Below are 13696 nucleotides of genomic sequence, written 5' to 3'. Positions count from 1 at the left end.
TCTGGACTTCCCCAACATTGGGAACATTCTTCCTGCATCTAACCTGTCTAAACCAGTCAGAATTCTAAACGTTTCTATGAGATCCCCTCTCATTCTTCTGAACTCCAGTGAATACAAGCCCAGTTGTTCCAGTCTTTCTTGATATATCAGTCCTGCCATCCCAAGAATCAGTCCTGCTACAACTGTACAGAGTATTAGTGAGGCCACACCTACAGCACTGCATACAGTTTTGGTCTCCGTATTTAAGGAAGGATATACTTGCATTGGAGGCTGTTCAGAGAAGGTTCACTAGGTTGATTCCTGAGATGATTGGGTTGACTTATGAAGAAAGGTTGAGTAGATTGGGCCTATACTCATGGAGTTCAGAAGAATGAGAGGTGATCTTATTAAAACATATAAGATAATGAGAGGGCTCGACAAGGTGGATGCAGAGAGGATATTTCTACTCATAGGGGAAACTAAAACTAGGGGACAAAGTCTCAGAATAAGAGGCCGCCCATTTAAAACTGAATTGAGGAGGAATTTCTTCTCTCAAAGCGTTGTAAATCTATGGAATTCTCTGCCCCAGAGAGCTGTGGAGGCTGGGTCATTGAATATATTTAAGACGGAAATAGACAGATTTTTGAGCAATAAGGGAATAAAGGGTAATGGGGATCAGGCAGGGAAGTGAAGCTGAGTCCATGATCAGATTATTAAATGACAGAGCAAGCTCGAGGGGCCAAATGGCCTACTCCTATTTCTTATGTTCTTATGTTCTTACGAATTGGTCAGTTGGGTAGAAAAGTGGAAAGTAGAATTCATTACAGAAAATTGTGAGGTAAAGCATTTGGGGAGGGGCAACAAGACAGGGGAATACACAATAAATGGAAGGATACTGAGAGGTGTGGAGGAACAACGGGACCTTGGAGTGTATGTCCACAGACCCTAAAAGGTAGCAGGACAGGTTGATAAAGTAATTGGCAAACAGAATGCTTTCTTCATTAGGCGAGGCATAGAATACAAAAGCAGGGAAGTTATACTAGAACTGTATACAACACTAGTTAGACCACAGCTTCAGTACTGCGTGCAGTTCTGATCACCACATTACAGGAAGGATGTGGTTACACGGGAGAGGGTACAGAGAAGATTTACGAGGATATTGCCAGGAGTGGAAAATGTTAGCTATGAGGAAAGATTGGATAGGCTGGGATTGTTTTCCTTGGAACAGAGGAGGCTGAGGGGAGATTTAATTGAGATGTATAAAATTATGAAGGGCCCAGATGGAGTGGATAGGAAGGACCTATTTCCCTCAGCAGAGAGGTCAATAACCAGGGGGCATAGATTTAATGTAATTGGTTGAAACATTAGAGGGGAGATGAGGAAGCAATTCTTCACCCAGAGGTGGGAGTACAGAACTCACTGCCTGAAAGGGTGGTAGAGGCAGAAACCCTCACCACATTTAAAAGGTATTTGGATATACACTTAAAGAGCCGTAACCTACAGGGCTATGGACTGAGTGTTGGAAGGCTGGGATTAGGCTAGGTAGCTCTATTTTCGACCGACATGGACACGATGGGCCGAATGGCCTCCATCTGTGTCGTAATTTTCTACGATTCTATGAATGGGTGGCGCAGAAAAGGGCACTAATATGCTAGATTTAGGTAAGGCCCACTTCAACGGGATGAGGCAGAGACTGTCCATAGTAAACTGGGCAAATCTGTTGATGAGTAAAACGACAGAGCAGTGGGAGGTGTTCAAAAAATAATTTAATGTGATATAGAACCAGTTATACCCCTGAGGGGCGAGAGCTCCACATGCCAAAAAATACAGCCATGAACGATTAAAGAAGTCAGGGACAGCATAAAACTAAAAGAAAAAGTATACAAAAATGCAAAAAATAGCACAGAATCTGGTGAATGGGAAAGATACAAAGAACAGCAAAGGGTCACAAAACAAATAATAAGAGTGACAAAAAGGAGTATGAAAGGAAACTTGGAAGGGATATCAAAATCAACACAAATTATTTTTACAATTATATTACTTGAATAATTACTTTGTGCCTGTATTTACAGTAAAAGAAGAATAGAGCATGCCAGAAATCCCAAGGAAACTAATATTGAATTGGGGACAGGGACTCAATAAAATTAACGTAAGTAAAATAACGGTAATGAAGAAAATAATGGTACTAAAGAGTGAAAATTTAAGAAAAATGTTTTTATTAGTTCCTGGCATGTGGGCACCGCTGGTGAGGCCAGCATTTATTGCCCATCCCTAATTGCCCTTGAGAAGGTGGTGATGAGCCGCCTTCTTGAACCGCTGCAGTCCGCGTGGTGAAGGCACTCCCACAGTGCTGTTAGGGGAGGGAGTTCCAAGATTTTGACCCAGCGATGATGAAGGAACAGTGATATACTTCCAAATCCCCAGGGCCAGATGGTTTCCATCTCAGGGATTAAAGGAAGTATGTGAGCACATTGCAGATGCCCTAAGTACAATCTTCCAAAGTTCCCTCGATTCAGGAACCGGTCCTTTAGATTGGAAAATTGCACATGCCACTCTATTATTTAAGAATGGCGAGAGGGAGAGAAACCACGGAATTATAGACCAGTTAGCCTGACATCTGTTGTTGGTAAATTGCTAGAGTCTATAATTAAGGATAGGGTGACTGAACACCTTGCAAATTTTGAGTTGATCAGAGAGAGCCTGAGTGGATTTGTGAAAGGTAGTTCTTGCCTGACAAACCTGATTGAATTTTTTGAATGGACTTCCAAAATGGACTTCCAGAAGGCAATTGATAAAGTCCCACATAAGAGACTGTTAACTAAGGTAGAAGCCCACAGAATTGAGGGCAAATTATTTACCTGGTTAGGAAATTGGCTGAGTGGCAGGAGACAGAAAGTAAGGATAACGGGGAAGGTATTCAAATTGGCAGGAAATGACTAGTGGTGTCCCGCAGGGATCTGTGTTGGGGCCTCAACTATTCACTGTATTTATTAACATTTTAGATGATGGCATAGAAAGTCATATGTGCAAATTTGCTGATGCCACAAAATAGGTGGCATTATAGGCAGTGTAGATTAAAACATAAAATTACAAAGGGATATTGATAGATTAAGTGAATGGGCAAAACTGTGGCAAATGGATTTCAATGTAGGCAGATGTGAGATCATCCACTTTGAACCTAAGAAGGATAGAACTGGGTACTTACTAAATGATGAAAAGCCAAAAAGAGTGGAAGTCCAAAGAGACTTGGAGGTCCAGATACACAGATCATTAAAATGTCATGAACAGGTACAGAAATAATCAAAACGGCTAAAGGAATACTGGGCTTAATATTTAGAGGACTAGAACACAAGGGGTAGAAGTTATGCTGCAGCTGTACAAAACCCTGGTGAGACCACACCTGGAGTACTGTGAGCAGTTCTGTGCACCACACCTTAGGAAAGATATATTGGCCTTGGAGGCAGTGCAGCGTAGGTTTATCAGAATGATATGGGTTAAGTTACATAAGAACATAAGAACATAAGAAATAGGAGCAGAAGTAGGCCATTTGGTCCCTCAAGCCTGCTCCGCCATTCAATAAGATCATGGCTGATCTGATCTTGGCCTCAACTCCACTTCCGTGCCCGCTCCCCATAACCTTTGACTCCCTTATCGTTCAAAAATCTGTCTATCTCCATCTTAAATATATTCAATGACCCAGCCTCCACAGCTCTCTGGGATCGAGAATTCCAAAGATTTACGACCCCCTGAGAGAAGAAATTCCTCCTCATCTCCATTTTAAATGGGCGGCTCCTTATTCTGAAACTATGTAGGCAGATGTGAGGCAGATACGAGGAGAGATTACACAAATTAGGGTTGCATTCCCGAGAACTTAAAAGTTTAAGGGATGATCTGATCAAAGTTTTCAAGATATTAAGGGGAACAGATAGGGTCGATAGAGAGAAACTATTGCCACTGGTTGGGGATTTTAACTCTGGTGCATAGTTTAAAAATTAGAGACAGACCTTTCATGAGTGAAACGAGGAAAAACTTCTGCACACAAAGGTTGGTAGAAGTTTGGAACTCTCTTAAAAATGGCAATTGATGCTAGATCAATTGTTACTTTAAAATCTGAGATTGTTAGGTTTTTATTAACAGATGACTATTTGTATTAGTTTTTTGTGTGTCCTTCTGCACATGTGCGCATTGGATTCCACCCCCCCTTTGAGCATGGGCCCTCAATTTGGTTGTGCATGTGCAGTGCGACGTACGAGGAAGCTGGAAGTTGGAAGTGGGGCCAAACCATGAGCCGCGTGGAGCTGCCATTGGAGCTGCTTCTAGCTTTTGGATTATTTGGAACATTTTCACGGCCTTCTGTGGGAGAGAAAACATCAGAGGTAGTGGGAGAGAGTGGGGGGGTGGGGGGAGGGGGCAGAGACAGGTGGGAGAGCAAGCAAGAGAGACTGGGGGGAGAGGGAGAGACAGCGGGGGAGAGAGAGACATGGGGGATAGAGAGAGAGAGAGACTGGGGGGGGGGAGAGACTGCAGGGGGGGGGAGGGTGGGGGGGGCGGTGAGAGAGACTGGGGGGGAGTGAGAGAGAATGGCGTGAGAGAGAGAATGAATGGAGAGAGAGAGGGAGAGACTGATGGGGGGAGAGAGAGAGAGAGACTTGGGGAGAGAGAGGGGAAGTGGGAGAGAGGACTGGAGGGGAGAGAGGGAATGCAGGCAAGACAGATCACGTTCTTCCAACCCCCTTTACAACCACGCCTGATTTCTCGGAAAGCTCGGTGCGTATGTGACAAGGGACACCATTGGAGTGAAAGAAATCCGGAAGTCACGACACTGTCACTATTCACTTCATACCCAATATACCTGTTAACAATCCGTGACCCACACACAATGCCCCATCCATGGTGGGGCAGGGGTGGTAAGTGTTGTGTATCTGTAAAGCATGCACTTCCATGTTCCGCCACCAGGGAGCTCACCCCCTGAAGTCCCAAGGGATCCCAGCATCCCTTGGGAGCACTGTATATAAGCTGGCCCCTAAGGCCTGTTCCTCACTCTGGAGTGTCTTATTAAAGACTGAAGTCACTGTTACTTTAACCTCCCTGTGTGCAGCCTCATCTGTCTTAGGAACACAATAACTGGCGACGAGTATACGAATCCAATGCAAAGATGCAGCAAACTGTGGGCATCCTGGAGAAGTTCTCGGAGGGTGAGGACTGGGAAGCCTATGTCGAATGGCTAGACCAGTACTTTGTAGCCAACGAGCTGGACGGAGAAGGAAGTGCTGCAAAAGGAGAGCGGTCCTCCTCACAGTCTGCGGGGCACCGACCTACAGCCTCATGAAGAATCTTCTGGCTCCAGTGAAACCCACAGATAAGTCGTATGAGGAGCTGTGTACACTGGTTTGGGAGCACCTTAACCCGAGGGAGAGCGTGCTGATGGCGAGGCATCGGTTCTGCACGTGCCAGCGATCTGAAGGTCAGGAAGGGTGAGCTACGTCGCTGAGCTAAGGCGACTTGCAGGACAATGTGAGTTTGATGGCTACCTGGAGCAGATACTCAGAGACTTTTTTGTACTGGGCATTGGCCATGAGACCATCCTACGAAAACGTTTGACTGTAGAGACACCGACCCTCAGTAAGGCCATCGCAACAGCACAGGTTATGTCCACCAGTGATAACACCAAACAAATGCCAGCAATGTTCATAAATTAACTGGAACTGTGTTTGCGAGCAGAAATGTACAGGGTAGAACCCACGATTCTGCAACTGCCAGCAGGTCTCAGGTGACCCAGATGACTCAGAGTCCCCAACAAAGGATGAATACAAGGCAATTCACACCTTGTTGGCGTTGTGGAGGCTATCATTCAGCCTATTCATGCTGCTTCAAAGGGTATGTTTTCAAGAGCTGTGGAACAATGGGGCACCTCCAACGAGCTTGCAAATGAGTTGCAAGCTCTGCAAAACCTGCTAACCACCACGTGGCAGGGGAAGATCAGTCCATGGTGGATTAAAGCAATTTCGAGCCTCAGAGAGAGGAGGCAGATGCTGAAGTACATGGGATGCACACATTTTCGACGAAATGTCCACCTATAATGCTAAACGTAAAATTGAATGGCTTACCCGTAGCCATGGAACTGGACATTGGCGCTAGCCAATCCATCATGAGTAAAAAGATGTTTGAGAGATTGTGGTGCAACAAGGCATTCAGACCAGCCCTGAGCCCCATCCACACGAAACTGAGAATGTACACCAAAGAGCTAATCACTGTCCTGGGCAGCGCCATGGTCAAGGTCACCTACGAAGGCACGTTGCACAAACTGCCACTCTGGATTGTCCTGGGGCGATGGCCCCAAACTGCTTGGAAGGAGCTGGCTGGGCAAAATCCGCTGGAACTGGGATGACATCTGAGCGCTATCACATATCGATGAGGCCTCATGTACCCAGGTTCTGAACAAATTTCCTTCCCTTTTTGAGCCAGGCATTGGAAACTTTTCCGGGGCGAAGGTGCGGATCCACTTGGTCCCAGAGGTATGACCCATTCACCACAAGGTGCGAGCGGTACCTCACATGATGAGGGAGAGAGTGGAAATCGAGCTGGACATGCTGCAATGCAAGGGCATCATCTTCTCAGTAGAATTCAGCGAGTGGGCCAGCCCGATTGTTCCAGTACTCAAAAGTGATGGCATGGTCAGGATTTGCGGCGATTATAAAGTAACTATTAATCGTTTCTTGCTACAGGACCAATACCCGCTACTTAAGGCAGACGACCTATTTGCGACACTGGCAGGAGGCAAGACATTCACCAAGCTCGACCTGACTTCGGCCTACATGACGCAGGAGCTGGAGGAGTCTTCGAAGGGCCTCACCTGCATCAACACGCACAAGGGACTGTTCATCTACAACAGATGCCCGTTTGGAATTCGGTCGGCTGCAGTGATCTTCCAGAGAAACATGGAGAGCCTACTCAAGTCGGTACCACACAAGGTGGTTTTTCAGGACGACATATTGGTCATGGGTTGGGACACCGCCGAGCACCTACAAAACCTGGAGGAGGTCCTCCAGCGACTGGATCGCGTAGGGCTGTGGCTGAAGAGGTTGAAATGCATCTTCATGGCAACAGAAGTGGAGTTTTTGGGGAGAAAGATCACGCGGACGGCATTCGGCCCACAGACGCCAAGACAGAGGCTATCAGGAACGCGCCCAGGCCACAGAACGTCACGGAGTTGCGGTCATTCCTGGGACTCCTCAACTATTTTGGTAACTTTCTACCGGGGTTAAGCATCCTTTTAGAGCCCCTACATGTGCTATTGCGCAAAGGTGAGAACTGGGTATGGGGAAAAAACCAAATAATTGCTTTTGAGAAAGCCAGAAACATTTCATGCTCCAACAAGCTGCTTGTATTGTATAACCCGTGTAAAAGACTTGTGCTAGCATGTGACACGTCGTTGTACGGAGTCGGGTGTGTATTACAACAAGCTAACGTTGCGGGGAAGTTGCAACCTGTCGCCTATGCTTCCAGGAGCTTGTCTAAGGCTGAGAGGGCCTACAGCATGATTGAGAAAGAGGCATTAGCATGTGTGTTCGGGGTAAAGAAAATGCATCAGTACCTGTTTGGCCTCAAATTTGAGCTGGAAACCGATCACAAGCCCCTCACATCCCTGTTCGCTTAAAACAAGGGGATAAATACTAATGCCTCAGCCCGCATACAAAGGTGGCACTCACGCTATCAGCGTATAACTATATCATCCGCAACAGGCCAGCCACCGAGAACTGTACGGATGCTCTCAGTCGGCTACCATTGCCCACTATAGGGGTGGAAATGGCGCAGCCTGCAAACTTGTTGATGGTGGCGCAGCCTGCAGACTTGTTGATGGTCATGGAAGCGTTTGAAAATGATAAATCACCTGTCACGTCCTGCCAGATTAGGACTTGGATCAGCCAAGATCCTCTGCTGTCCCTAGTAAAAAACTGTGTACTGCATGGGAGCTGGGCCAGCATCCCCGTTGAAATGCAAGAGCTAATCAAGCCGTTCGAGCGGCAAAAGGACGAGCTGTCCATTCAGGCTGATTGCCTGTTGTGGGGTAACCACGTAGTGCTACCAAAAAAGGGCAGGGAGACGTTCATCTCGGATCTCCACAGCACACACCCGGGTATAGTAATGATGAAAGTGATAGCCAGATCCCACGTGTGGTGGCCCGGTATCGACTCTGACTTAGAGTTCTGTGTACGGCAATGCAGCATATGTGCTCAGTTGAGCAACGCGCCCAGAGAGACACCATTAAATTTGTGGTCCTGGCCCTCCAGACCATGGTCGAGGATCCATGTTGACTATGCGGGCCCGTTTCTTGGTAAAATGTTCCTGGTGGTGGTGGATGCTTTTTCAAAATGGATTGAATGTGAAATAATGTCGGGAAGCACCGCCACTGCCACCATTGAAAGCCTGAGGGCCATGTTTGCCACCCACGGCCTGCCTGACATACTGGTCAGTGACAACGGGCCATGTTTCACCAGTGCCGAATTTAAAGAATTCATGACCCGCAATGGGATCAAACATGTCACCTCGGCCCCGTTTAAACCAGCCTCCAATGGGCAGGCAGAGCGGGCAGTACAAACCATCAAACAGAGCCTTAAATGAGTCACAGAAGGCTCACTCCAAACCCGCCTGTCCCGAGTACTGCTCAGCTACCGCATGAGATCCCACTCGCTCACAGGAGTGCCCCCGGCTGAGCTACTCATGAAAAGCACACTTAAAACCAGACTCTTGCTGGTTCAGCCCAACCTGCATGATCAGGTAGAGAGCAGGCGGCAGCAACAAAACGTAAACGATGGTCGCGCCACTGTGTCACGGGAAATTGATCTGAATGCCCCTGTGTATGTGCTAAACTATGGACATGGTCCCAAGTGGATCGCGGGCACGGTGATAGCTAAAGAAGGGAATAGGGTGTTTTTAGTCAAACTAGACAATGGACAAATTTGCAGAAAGCACCTGGACCAAACGAGGCTGCGGTTCACAGACTGCCCTGAACAACCCACAGCAGACACCACCTTTTTCAAGCCCACAACACACACCCAACGGATCAACGACACCACGCCGGACCAGGAAATCGAACCCATCACGCCCAACAGCCCAGCAAGGCCAGGTTCACCCAACAGCTCTGCAGGGCCAACAACAAGCCAGCCCAGCGAGGGCACAGCCAACACACCAGAACAGACATTTGTAACGAGGCGGTCCACCAGGGAAAGAAAGGCTCCCGACCGTCTCACCTTGTAAATAGTTTTCACTTTGACTTTGTCGGAGGGAGTGATTTTGTGCATCTGTAAAGCATGCACCCCCATGTTCCGATACCAGCGAGCTCATCCACTGAAGTCCCAAGGGATCCCAGCATCGCTTGGGAGCACTGTATATTCGCCGGCCCCTAAGGCCTGTTCCTCACTCTGGAGTGTCTTATTAAAGACTGAGGTCACTGTTACTTTAACCTCCCTGCGTGCAGCCTCATCTGTGTTAGGAAAACAATAGTAAGGTCAGAAACTTTGGCTGGGATGGGGCAGGAACTTGGGATGGGATGGGGTCAGGAACTTGGGATGGGATGGGGTCAGGAACTTGGGATGGGATGGGGTCAGGAACTTGTGCCGAGGGTGTAAAGAACTTGGGCTGGGATAGAGCAGGAACTTCATCTGGTGGCAGCATGAACTTGGGATGGTGGGGCATGAACTTGGGCTGTGGGGGGGTGAGTATGGAACTTGGGTTGGGGGGTAAGGAACTTGGGCTGAAGGGGGCATGAAGTTGGCCTGCAGGAGGGCATGAAATTGGGCTGGGGCAGTCAGGAATTTGGGCTGGGGTTGTCAGGAACTTTAGCTGGGATGGGGGAGCTTTATCCTGTTTGGGGTCTGAAGTCAGAATGGCTCGAATTACACTTTGCAAAGTCATTCAGAACATTTCAGAGAAAATTGTGGGTGTGTCTTATCCTCTAAGGGGACTAATCAGCAATCGGGTCATGTGATCATGGACAGCCTATCAGAGACAATCAGAGCATTTTTCTGGTGCAAATAGCTGCGTCCTTTTGTTCACCAAAGGAATTAAGGGATATGGGCCAAATGGAGTTAGGTCATAAATCAGCCAAGATCTAATTGAATGGCGGAAGAGGCTCGAAGGACTGAATGGCCCACTCCTGTTCCTGTAATCCTACGTAACATGCCATTTTCTTTCCTAATTGCTTGCTGTACCTGTGTGCTAACTTTCCGTGTTTCCTGTACGGGGAAACCTAAAACACTTTGACTGCCAACATTGAATAGTTTCTCACCATTTAAAATTGTCTTTTTTCTATTCTTCCTCCCAAAGTGATTAACCTCACATTGTACTCCATCTGCCACCTTGCTGCCCACTCACTTAACGTGTATCTCTTTGAAGGCTCTCTGTGTCCTCCTTGCAGTTTACTCTCACACCTAGCTTTGTATCATCAGCAAACTTGGATACATTGCCCTCAGTCTCTTCATCAAAGTCATTGATATAGATTGTAAATGGCCGAGTCCCAAGCACTGATCCTTGCAACACACTACAGCCTACCCTCCGGAAAATGTCCCGTTTATCTCTACTCTCTGTTTTTTGTCCATAAACCAATCCTCTATCCATGCTAATATATTACCCCAACACCATGAGCCCTTATCTTGCATAGCAACTTGTTATGTGGCACCTTATCAAATGCCTTTTGGAAATCCAAATATACTACATCCACTGGTTCTCCATTATCTACCCTGCTAGTTACATCCTCAAAAAACTCTAATAACTCTAATAATTTGTTAACTTGCTGTGTTTCTTGTTGGTGGACATCTCATACAGTTCCTGCTCCTCCTCCTGAGCAAGTAGTCCAATAGCAACATTGCTAAGTTGTGGGGGGGGGAGGTGCGTGGGGGTCGGGTGTCTGCGCATCGCTCCCCCAAAAGCCATAAAATTGTGGGAGTTTCCATGGGCATGGGGCTGGTAAGTACTAGAGATGCATTTGAAGAGGGACTTGTGCCTGTCTGTCCTTTGTAAATTAGATGCTCCCCCAGTGACTCTGCAAACTCCATTTGGAATTGGGCGTGAACCTCACGGTAATGCTGGGGTCACAACCCAAGAAATTGCACAGCCTTAGTTACACAAACATATAGATTTTGCTAATCCATATCTTTGAAACAAGTTATTTGTAACTTATATTTTTTTACATAATACCTACATAACAACAGTGATTGCTCTTCAAAAATAATAAATTATTTTGTAAGGAGCTTTGGGACATCCTTATGACATAAGGTGCTATGTAATTACAAGTTCTTCCTTTATTCTTACACATACAGTCGGTTTAAGCAAAAAACATTCTTAACATTGTTACTTAACACTGCGTTTTTAATTTCGAGTACTGGAACAAACATTCTACCCCGACAGCGGAGGCTCGCTAGTAATAATTTGTAATTACATTCCAAAAATATTTGCAACAGTCAGTTTTCAGCTGCATCTCATCAATATTTGGAGAACCCTATGTATAAAATTTACCTCCAACACTCGAAAATATCCTTCCTTATAACAGTTTGTTAATGTTTTTGTCTTCCTGAGATATGTATCTTAAATATTTCCAGTTACGTAAAAAATTATTAGAATTGTAATATTAATTTGCTTGTTTACTCTATTCTTTTTTACTTTTTTCAACTTCAATTGTTGCTTCAACATCTGAATATTCAAACAGCATCGCTGATTGTTTGATTTTGTTCTCGATCTTTGTCACTCTTTCTTTTAACTTCTGTTGTGCAGCATTGTACTCTGCCAGAATTCGAGCAAATTTAGTCTGTAAAAGGTCAATTGCAAGGTCCAGTCTGGATATTTTCTCTTCCATGTCCTTTGGGTCAGCTCCAAGCTGGGCAATATCTAGATCCAGAAGACCATCCTTCATTAGAATTTGTTTTCCCTTTTCCTCCAGCATTGCTTTTGCATCTGGATACTCAGTGAGGGCTTCCATGAGATCATCTTTGGAGAGGCAGAACAAATCTGAGTAACCTATGCTCTTAATGTTTGCAGTTCTTCTGTTTCCAGCTTTACTCCCTTTGATATTCAGAATGCTAATTTCACCAAAGTAGCTGCCATCACTTAGAACCACAAACTGAGTAATTCCATCATCAGCAACAACAGCAAGTTTCCCTTCTTTGATAATGTACATCTCTCTACCAATGTCTCCTTTGCGGCAGATATAATCTTCAGGGCTGTACACCTGGGGCCTTAGCTTCAACACCAATTCAACCAGCAGACCAGCTTCACAATCTGCAAAGATACGGACTTTTTTCAACGTATCCAGGTGGACATTGATGGCAATCTCTGCTCTTAGCTTATCTGGAAGATACTTCAAAACCTCTCTTTCATCTACAGCTTTTTTGTTTGTCCACAAGTAGTCAAACCATTTGATAACTCTCTTCTCCAAATCTTTGCTCACTTTTCGGAAGTGCATGTACTGTTTGATAGCATCAATCCTTGATTGAAACTCTGCACGAGCCGCATTCATGTTGGAAATCATGGAACCAACGTTACCAACAATGGTGGCAAAAATCAACACTCCAACCAGGAAATCGGCCACCACAAAGAAGTATTCTGAATCCTGAACTGGAGGAGGGGTTTCTCCGATGGTGGTTAATGTCAGTGTTGACCAGTAGAGACTGTAAACATACTTCCTAGCAAGCCGGCCAAATTCTGGACTAGATATATTTGGATATACCCATGTGTCTGCTCCAAACCCAATAGCTTTGGAAATTGAATAGTACACACAAGCATTCCAATGGATAATGATCACGATGTACAAGACAAGGTTGGAAATCCTGAACAAATTTGGGTAGTTTGTCCTAGTTTCAGTTCTTGAAAAGAACTCAAGCATTCGACTAATTCTAGTCAAACGATTTAATCTAATTTCTGGATATTCTAATCCAACTAGGAAGTACAGAATGTCAGTTGGTATGAGTGAGACCATATCTAATTTGAATTGCAGTGTAGAAAAATATTTTTCTCTGAGTTTCTTTATATCACTGACCAATAGACCTTGTTCTAGATAACCTGTAGGAGGAAAAGAGAGTACCAAATAATTAATGATAAAATATTTTCTGAAAGAATCTTCAGAATAGAATGTTGCACAGGATCTAAGTGTGGAGAGCAACTAAAAATAAGGGAAACACAACTGAACCAAAATATATTAAAATAGTGCCAACTAAATATGCTGCAAACTAAGGTATCAATTTGCACTTTAGGGCTTTGTCATAAATCAATTAATTTAGCATTATTACTATCTGTTCATTCAGCATGGAACTCTGTATATTTTCAAAACTTCACCTTTAACAAATAAAGCATCCATGCTCCTCCTGGCCCCACAAAAATGTTAAATAAGACAAAAACTTACCTTTTTTTAAGCAGTCCCTTTAAGGATTGCGGGTTCATTGGGCAGCTCACCGTAGGGTACCAATGGATGGAGCGTGCTTGATGCATGCTGTGCCAATTGGGACCTAAAAATTTTGTTGGGGCCCTTAAGAGTGACACAGTTAATTCAGAGACTAGGATCCTGAACTTGGGGAAAGGTAACTTCGATGGTATGAGATGTGAATTGGCTAGAATAGACTGGCAAGTGATACTTAAAGGGTTGACGGTGGATAGGCACTGACAGACATTTAAATATCACATGGATGAACTTCAACAATTGTACATCCCTGTCTGGAGTAAAAATAAA

At 45.3% G+C, this 13696-nt stretch overlaps 1 protein-coding gene across 1 annotated transcript in view; it reads right to left on the bottom strand.

The window, feature by feature from the left end:
- Positions 1 to 11623: 11623 nt before the first annotated feature.
- Positions 11624 to 13696, bottom strand: part of cnga1b (cyclic nucleotide gated channel subunit alpha 1b) — a 54021-nt gene continuing 51948 nt past the window's right edge. The window contains exon 7 of the mRNA XM_070860692.1: positions 11624 to 13032. Within this exon, the coding sequence (XP_070716793.1) occupies positions 11624 to 13032 (1409 nt within the window). The remainder of the gene's footprint in view (positions 13033 to 13696) is intronic.

This window comes from Pristiophorus japonicus, chromosome 2 (genome assembly GCF_044704955.1).
Source record: "Pristiophorus japonicus isolate sPriJap1 chromosome 2, sPriJap1.hap1, whole genome shotgun sequence".
NCBI lineage: Eukaryota > Metazoa > Chordata > Chondrichthyes > Pristiophoridae > Pristiophorus > Pristiophorus japonicus.
This window is presented reverse-complemented; position numbering and strand designations above follow the sequence as displayed.